Source organism: Mastomys coucha, unplaced genomic scaffold, assembly GCF_008632895.1.
Source record: "Mastomys coucha isolate ucsf_1 unplaced genomic scaffold, UCSF_Mcou_1 pScaffold22, whole genome shotgun sequence".
NCBI lineage: Eukaryota > Metazoa > Chordata > Mammalia > Rodentia > Muridae > Mastomys > Mastomys coucha.
In genome coordinates this window covers 234,063,595-234,072,476 of record NW_022196905.1, presented here as the reverse complement: position 1 = coordinate 234,072,476, position 8,882 = coordinate 234,063,595, and the positions used below count along the sequence as shown (strand labels likewise).

At 51.2% G+C, this 8,882-nt stretch overlaps 1 protein-coding gene across 2 annotated transcripts in view; it reads right to left on the bottom strand.

Annotated features, from left to right (window-relative positions):
* Nucleotides 1-8,882, bottom strand: part of Ndrg4 (NDRG family member 4) — a 38,992-nt gene that overhangs the window by 17,119 nt on the left and 12,991 nt on the right. For both annotated transcript variants that reach the window (XM_031340981.1, XM_031340982.1), the window contains exon 2: nucleotides 1,289-1,383. In XM_031340981.1, the coding sequence (XP_031196841.1) occupies nucleotides 1,289-1,360 (72 nt within the window). In that variant the 5' untranslated portion in view covers nucleotides 1,361-1,383. The remainder of the gene's footprint in view (nucleotides 1-1,288; nucleotides 1,384-8,882) is intronic.

Sequence of the window (8,882 nt, the reverse complement as noted above, 5' to 3'; positions counted from 1 at the left end):
GTGGTGGTGGTGGTGGTGGTGGTGGTAGTGGTGGTGTATCTCTGGATAACAAGAGTGTATACCTGGAAAACTACAGCCATTCAGAACGTAAAGAGGTCAGGCAGGCACTGTACTCCAGGTGCTAAGAGACTCTGCCTGCATCACAGGCTGAGCAACGGCAGCTCCCAAAGACAGCGTACGTACAGCTAGCTGACACCTCAAGGACTTCACTGGGAGTCACGAGGAGGCTGCACTGGGTGTTCTGCCCCTTTGGAAAAAAGCAGAGGCCACTGGATACCCAGCAAGAGCCTTGTGCTGACTCAAGGACTGAGGCCTGTGCAGGAGACTGAAACACAGATCCAAACTCCAGAGAGGTAAGCCATGGCCCTGGAGGTATGAAGTGAGAGGCTGCAAAGAGCAGAAGGAAGGAGGAGGCTGCCTCAAACTGGACAGGCCAACCTGGGCTTCAGAGTTAGGGTCTGATAGCCTGTCCTATGCATTCCAGGGCTAACGTCTTCCAGCAGAAGCAGCAGCTGGGAATATGGCAGATACACTCAAGGTCCAAGGAGGCTGGGAAAGAGGAAGGCAGGGCAAAGAGAAGACAATTCCCCAGCTCCAGGAATGAATACTGCGGTCTCAGAGCAAGACAGCAGCCCGTGGAGAGTCAGTTCTGGATGGTTCTGAGCTCACAGGGAGGTCCTCCTCATTACAACAGGCAGGACTGCATAGGACTATTTTGTGTGTCTTTTAAGGGTTGTAAAGCACAAGGAGAAAAGTGGGGACACTGGGAGGAGGTTCCTGCAGGTAACCTAGCAGGAGGATCGGCTGTGGACCAGGAGCAATGGAACCTGGGTGGAAGAGCTTGCCAAATGCGTAGTTCACTTCTGGCCGCACAGTCTAACCCCAACTAGCCTGGGAGTTATGTGTTAAAGGAAGGACCAACCGCCTCTGTTCAGGGGCAGGGCTATGGTCTCATGTGGTTGGATTCCCTGGAGCTCTGGCTAAGCCACCCGATCCCAGTCCTTACTGCAGCTTTGGGAAGGTAGGTGAGAAGGAAACACGGAGCTAAAGGTGAAAGGCTCTGGGCTCCTGCCTTTCCCAGCTGCAAAGCAAGGTGGGCGGGGTGCATACCCAGCGACAAGGACTGGGCACTCAGGCTGGCCCAGACACATTTCTCAAGGAATGTTCTGGATGGTTCTGAGCTCACAGGGAGGTTCTCCCCATAACAGGAAAGACTACAGGAAAACACACTTCCCATTTTCACCACGAGGTGGCGCTCAGCCCCAGGATCTGGAAGGGGGTAACTCACCAGCTCGGTAGCATCCTGGGCCCGGAGCAGGGGCTTCTCCTCAGGAAATCTCAGCTCCTGGAGTCCGGCCATGGTCACGTCGTGGAGCAGAAGCCCTGGATGGAAAGGAGTACGAGGTTGGGCCTTGCTCTGAAGCTGCCCAGTGAGGACATCACAGGGCAGGGCTGCCGTCCCCAGGGGACCACTACTGACCTCTCTCCAAGACCCGCTTAAACCACGGACTGTTATACTGTATTTACTCTTTTCAAATAAAACCATGTTTTATAAAACTAAGCAACACAAGATGATCCTTTATGGTTCCAAACAAAACCCCGCCTTTATCGTGAGGCAGAGGGGCTCTGCGGAGAGACAAGAGAGAGGTGGGCTCAGAGCAGCCCGGAGTTGCTTGCAGAGGTTTTGGTAGACTGAAGCTGAAGAGGATGGGAGGTGAAAGCTCTCTTTCCTGGGTCCTGACCAGGGCTTGGCTTAGGACAGAAAGTACACGAGATCTCAGCCGGCAGCCAGCAGAGGGTCCTGGACCCTGATTCTGGCAGATGCAGAATCTTCTGACCTCTTAGGGAGAAAGGGTCACACCTAGACAGTGTATACACACATTTGAGTGCGCTCTCTGTCTCTGTCATGTGTGTGTATGTGTGTGTGTGTGTGTGTGTGTGTGTGTGTGTGTGGTGTGTGCATGCAACAACAAATATCAGAGACAACCCAGGAGGATGTGTGTGTAGGAGAGGCAGAACTGTCTCTCACTTGGGCATAATGGCAGAGGCCAGAAGATACCCAGGAGGGAAATGAGTCAAGTATTCATTAAAACACAGAGAGATACTCAAAGGAATTCAGATTCAAAGAAGATAATTCTGGGCTGGAGAGATGGCTTAGCGTTTAGGAACACCAGCTGTTCCTCCTGAGGACCTGGGTTCAATTCCCGGCACCCACATGGCAGCTCACAACTGCCTGTAACTCCAGTTCCAGGGGGCTGACACCCTCACAGACACATGTACAGGTAAAACACCGATGCACATAAAGTAAAAATAAATCAATTAAACTACTTATGTCATCTCTGACTCCTTTGCTCCCTTGGGTGTCAGTTCTGCAAAAATGAATGAAAATTCCTCAAAAGGCACAAACCATGGACTGGGGATACAGCTGGGGTATAGCCAATATGGATTACGAAAAAGAAAAAAAAAAGGTATCCTAAAGATTCACATTGTCAGATTCAGCAAGTCCCATCACTGGGGGAGACTTTGTAAGGAATCCAGGGGGTGACTAATGGCTCACTTAGCTTTGGGAATGCTCACCAGTGTCACCATCAACAGAAAAGTCAGAAGAAGCAAAAGCCTGCCAGTGGGCTACTAGATTCACACATTACTTTGGTAATTTGACTAAGATTATTTTAAATCATGGGGAAATGTTGCACAACAACTAATAAAGCGCAACTAACAGGGCTGTTGCGATGGTGCAGCAGGTAAAGCCATTTGTCACCAAATATGACAACTGGAGTTCAGTTCCCAGAACATGCAGGTGCAAAGGACAGAACTGAATCCTACCAGTTGTCCTCTGACACTACATGTATATCATGGCACATGTAGAACGCAAGAACATGCATGTCATGGCACACGTAGAGCACAGGTGATAAACTGTTTCCAAAGCATTCAGTATCGTCCCAGGTATCAGAGAGATAAAAAGGCCCACAAAAGGAACCTGGAAGGCTGCACATTACACAATCCTCAGGAGGGAGCGTGGTGGGGGGGAAGCTAGGGCAGGGGAGTAGTAAGTTCAAGGCCATCCTGAGATACACTGCAAAACCCTTAAAAAATATTCATAATAACTAGTTTCAGGTATTGCCCCTGTAGCGGTGGATGAGAATTGAGAAAAGATGACCAGTCTGAAGTATGCTGGGATCAGAGGCAAGCACCACCATGGCCTGGCCCCATTCCTCCATCCTCTAAGGCATTTCACAGTCTGTAAAGTGCTTACTCTGCTCTCTCATTCCACAGTGATGGGAAGTGAGGTGAGGCCAGATGAGGCCTGACTGGATGCCCACTGCTAGAACACCATACCACCTTGAGAATGAAAGGGATGGTTCCTGTAGACCTGGCTTCCGTTCTCCGTCCCTTTTTTAGCTCTGTCTCCAGCTGTTCTTAGTACTGAAGCCCCCAGAATCTCTCTCCAGCAGCTGGCTGGTTAAAGATGCCCTTCCCTAACCCGGTCCTGATTTTTCCTCCTACAGAAGGCCGTGACTGAGGTCAAAGGGTCTAGGCCTGGATAGAACCTGTGTCCAGGTGACAGCTCGGCCCCTCCATCCTAGCCCTCAGTGCAGGAGGAGAAGGAGGATCTGCCACCCTAAGCCCTGGGTCCCCACATGATCACACCCTAAGCCCTGGGTCCCCATGTGATCACGCCCTAAGCCCTGGGTCCTCACGTGATCACGCCCTAAGCCCTGGATCCCCACGTGATCACACCCTAAGCCCTGGATCCCCACATGATCACACCCTAAGCCCTAGATCCCCACATGATCACACCCTAAGCCCTGAGTCCCCACATGATCACACCCTAAGCCCTGGCTCCCCACATGATCATGCCCTAAGCCCTGGGTCCCCACATGATCACACCCTAAGCCCTGGGTCCCCACATGATCACGCCCTAAGCCCTGGATCCCCACATGATCACACCCTAAGCCCTGGGTCCCCACATGATCACACCCTAAGCCCTGGGTCCCCACATGATCATACCCTAAGCCCTGGATCCCCACATGATCACACCCTAAGCCCTGCTGAGCTTTGTTTCCAGAGGTTTCCCAGGAAACTAGCTACCGCGATGCGATGCAGATGGCTGTATTTTTAGAATGGTGTCCTCTCTCCTCCCTCTGCCCTTTCTTCCCTTCCTCTCTGCCGTGTGCACACTCATCCATCTACTCCAGCGAGAGCTTAGCCACCTGAGAAATCTCCTTCATTAGGACTGCCTTCCTGACGCCCACCTCAATTCAAGGCACTGGGGTGTCCTGTCCTCCCCCACCTGCTGTGACACCACCTGGAGACAGTACTCCCTAGGGACAATACTATTAAAAAAAGCTGAGGGTGGGCAGTGTGGGGACAGATGGTCTGTGACAGGGAGTAGAGGGGAAGGGGTGGGAGAGAGAACCCAGCGAGCCTGGAAAATGGACAATGCAGCCTGTTCAGGGGCTCCTGGGCCCAGGCTAGAGTGACATTCCCCTCAGGGCAGCAGTGGGCACAGGCTAGAGTGACATTCCCCCTCAGGGCAGCAGTGGGCACAGGCTAGAGTGACATTCCCCTCAGGGCAGCAGAGAACATTCTTCCTCAGAAAGTTTTTCTCCCCACTGCAGCTGGGGGTGGAGGAGATGGCTGCTTTCTTTCCACTGGCGGCAGGTGGATGACAGGCAGAAGGAGCTTTTCCATCTTGTTCCTTTTCCTCCAGACCAGTCATTCCTTAGAGGGCTGGCTTCTGGAGCCATAAGTCCAAACATGCCTGAGGTAATCCCCGACACTCCCACTTAGAGTGCTTAGGTCACAGTCATGGTCCCTACAGTGCTGGGCAATGTTCAGCATCGCTGCCCAGCTTTGTGTGGGCAAATTGCAAGGAGACTGGCTGGCATGCAGCGGGGAGGGGGGATTTGGGGAGACTGTGGCCTCCTGTGCTCTCCCTAGAAAGCCCAGGGAGGATGGCAGAGAAGATAGCTATATAGAGGCCATACTGGGCTGTGCTGCAGCTCCCTGGTACAGTGCCTAGCCTGGGATAACCTTTACTTCCAGATCTTTCAAACTCCCAAGCATCACAAAGGAGAAAGGGAAACTCTGCAATGGGTGGCTTTTGTTTCCTGCCCAAGTACTGGTTAGGCTGGACTCTGCCTAGCTTCGGAAATCCAATGAGACTAAGTATGTTAAACTTCTATACCCAAAAATGAGGCAAAAATACTTTTTTAACTAGCTGAGCAGAGGAGTCTTCCTCACTCCTCTGTCCACTCAGATGTTTGTTTCCCTCCAGACTCAGTTTGAGGGAAAAGTCAACCCTGCTGGGTGAAAGGCTGAACTGGCCTTCAGCAGGAGGAGGGATTGTGCTCCGTTTGCGAGCATCATTAACTGGGGGGGCTCTATGATGGGACTGAGCCAATAGAACCCTCAGATTAACTAGGGTTAAAAACACAGCCACTAGGGCCAGCAAGATGGCTCAGCACACAAAGGCATCTGCCACCAAGCCTGATGACCTGAGTTCAATCCCTGGGAACCCATGTGGTAGGAGTCAACAGATTACTATAAGTTGTCTTCTGATCTCCACATGCACACCATGACAGCACATGTATGTGTATGTGCACATATACACATGAATAAAAATGTAACAAAGCATTTAAAATATATGTAATACCTCAGACCCATGGGAAAATGACAGAGCCCACCTGGGGTGGTGAGACTCATGGGGAAGATGGCAAAGCCACCTCTGGTCCATGTGTGGATGTTGATATTGTGTGTATGTGTAGATGTCCACCACGGTACTCCCTTCCGGAGGATGGTTAGGGCCTGAAGATTGCTGGCCCACTGCAAGTATTCCTACATAGATCAGCTAACCTGTCTGTGTATCCAGCTGTACACCATTCACCTTGCCTTCATCCAGCTGTCTGCAATAACTCTGCCTCCTGCCTCAACTGTATATAACAAGCATGCCGAGGTTTCTTGGTCAGGGCGCCCAATCCACCCGATGCCAGATTTCCTGCATGTGTTTTTTTTCTCAGTCTCCCACTGAGCCTTGTCAGGTCAAATCCCTTGAGCCATGCAACATGCAAGGACTATACGGTGGTGGCAGTGGCGGCAGTGGTGGCGGTGGTGATGTTGGGGTCCTTTGTCATCCTTTTGTTCTTTTACTAGGCAGGCAACTATCAGATGAGAGGACCCAGTCGGGAGGACGGGTTGTGGGTGTTTGAGATTCCTAAGGGGATTCTTGGAGTGTTCCCACAGGGGCACTCCTACCAACATTAGTGTCCAGGAGTGCTCTCTGCCTCCGAGATGCTCACAACTGCCCGCCCAGAAACACTAGCAGGGGAACACAGCAGTGTCAGAGTCACAGACTCAGCAGTACCAGGTAAGCCAGGTATGAGTCAGGGGAGGCCCAGGATGAAGAGAAGACTGAAGAATAGCTTTTGTTCTCCCACCTATAAGGGCCTGGCCACTCAGCTGGGCTGTGTCCCCGAGGCTACAAGATCCATCATCACAAAACAGCCAGACATTTGAAGGCCAGCAACCCTGGGGGAGGGCTTCCTACTTCAGAGGAGGATATTGGAAGGAGAGTCACCGAGTCAGCATACCCCAACACTCTTCTAGCCACAGCTGGAAGTGTCTCCCACTGCTCCCCCCACCCTGACCCTGAACCCCAAGACCCTCAGTTTAAGGGTCTGGAGCCATTCTCTGTGGACTGCCCCTTTCCCTCTCCTGACCTCAGCGGGTGGGGTCTTCACCGTCGCCACCTCAGGAGTGGGAAGATGAGGACACGAGGTTTCTTCTCTGTGCTCTCCATCTTCTGCTCTAGCTGCTGGCCCCTGTTTTGTTCTAGACCTGAGAGAGACCCACTCTTCTGCTTTCTCACTGGGTTCCTGTGAATGTCTATTCCCCTCCCCCAACCATTATCTCTTCCTCATCATCGGCTACAAACTGAAAGATGATGTTCCTGTCAGTGAGGCCTGGGGATGAGAGAGGGGACATACATATGCGGCTGGCAGGACTAAGGGGGGTAGGGGTAGGAACAAGTTATTTGGGGAGCTACTTAGTAGTTTGTCAACTCTATAATTCTATGTCTGGGTATACATCCTCAAGGAAACAAGCACAGATACACCACGAGAAGTGTGAGGCCCCCAAAGCTCTTCCAGGAAGAGTAATAATGCTCAAGCAGTTCACAAGTGAATAGATTCGCAATTCACAAGTGAAGGCATGTGACTAGAGAGCACCTTCACTTAGGAGTACCATGCAACCGCAACCGTTAAAAAGACAGCATCACTTTGAAACACACAGCGACAAGGACTACCACACAGTAAGTAGGAAAAAAAAAATCCCACTTGTGTAAGAAATGTCCACCCAACAGGTGCCTATGTCAGCAAATTCAAAACAAAGCCCTCATATGACTCCAGGTAAAGTAACAATTCACCTGGGAGGGAGAGTGCTGGTTTGCAAGTGGGCAAACAGATTTCTATTCCATACACCGGATCCCACCTAAGACACCGCACACGTTTTACACATCAACGAGGACAAAAACCACTTGTAATAAATCATAACATCGCAACAGACACAAACTGTAGAACTTCCCCCCACGGCCTTGTGTCATAGAGGCACAGGCACAGCTGGAGAGGAACTCATGGGGGCAACGCTGTTAGCAAGCAGGCCCGATGCTGTGGATCTGGGGGTTCAGGAGGACCCCCAAATGATAACAGCATTCGGCTCTTCACTCTCCCGCTGGCACAGGACCCCAGTGCTTGTTGGTTTTTCGTAACTGTGACCCTCTGGAAGCAGCACGGGCAGTGAACCTGAACACCATCCTCAGTCTGTGCTTGCTCTCTCGTTAGACTCAGGGTTAGGCATTTGGAGCAAGAACGGAGGAGAACCATGTGCTGTTCTCAGAGCTGCCTAGCACAGTGGGCTTGTGCTGCTGCTGTCCCTCCTGCACAGGGGTTGTCCACCTTGGCCGCCACTGGGAGGTGGTTACCGGCTAGGCATCTCTGTAGGGAGAACTCTCTTTTTCTATAGCTGGTTATCACATACGAAGATACTCTGGCAATACCCTGTTACTCCTCATACTTTCCCAGGTTAATTTTAGCAGCCCTTCACGACCCTTGTCCACCATTCTTACTGTGGCCTTGGTCTAATGATGATGTTCTATTTTCATCCTCCTGTCTGGTCACTAGTCGGGATTCTGGGAGAAAGAGCCATCCTTTCTCCTCCGTGTAGCTGTCTGGTCCACCATTTTATCATACCACAGCAGACTTGGGGAGATTTATCCTATGGGCTAAATTCTATTTGTGGCCACCTCATTCTTCAGAGTGGGCTGTATCTGGCCACCCTGAGTCACTTTGTCCTTTCAACATGAATCCATCAGTTTTTGAGCAGCCACTAACTGGCTGGCCACATCTGGCATCGCACATGCTTCTTGCATGCTCTCTGCGTGCCCCGCGGCACTCTGTTCTCCAGGATCTCTGGCTGCTGTTCAGAAAGCCGGCTGTGGGAGCAGGTGAGCTAGGCACTTCCAGGGTAACTGTTCTAGGTCCTACCTGCAGGCAGAGCCAGGGGAAGTAAGTACTAACATTCTAAACCCCACTCTAAACCCCGCCTACTGTGCGCTTGCCAGGAGCCCGGAACTAGATTTCTAACTCCTTTAAGTACAGTCAGATACCACAGACTTTATCAAGTGGTGAGAAATCTGGCTTATATTATCCTTTTCTTTTTCCTTGCTGAAGATTAAACAGGGCTTGTGATTGCCAGGAGATCTGCAATGTTTTATTTTTAATCATTCCTAGAGCAGGTATAAGAAGATTTAGATGCCAAGCAGTGGTGACACATGCCTTTAATCCCAGCACTTGGGAGGCAGAGGCCAGCAGATTTCTGAGTTC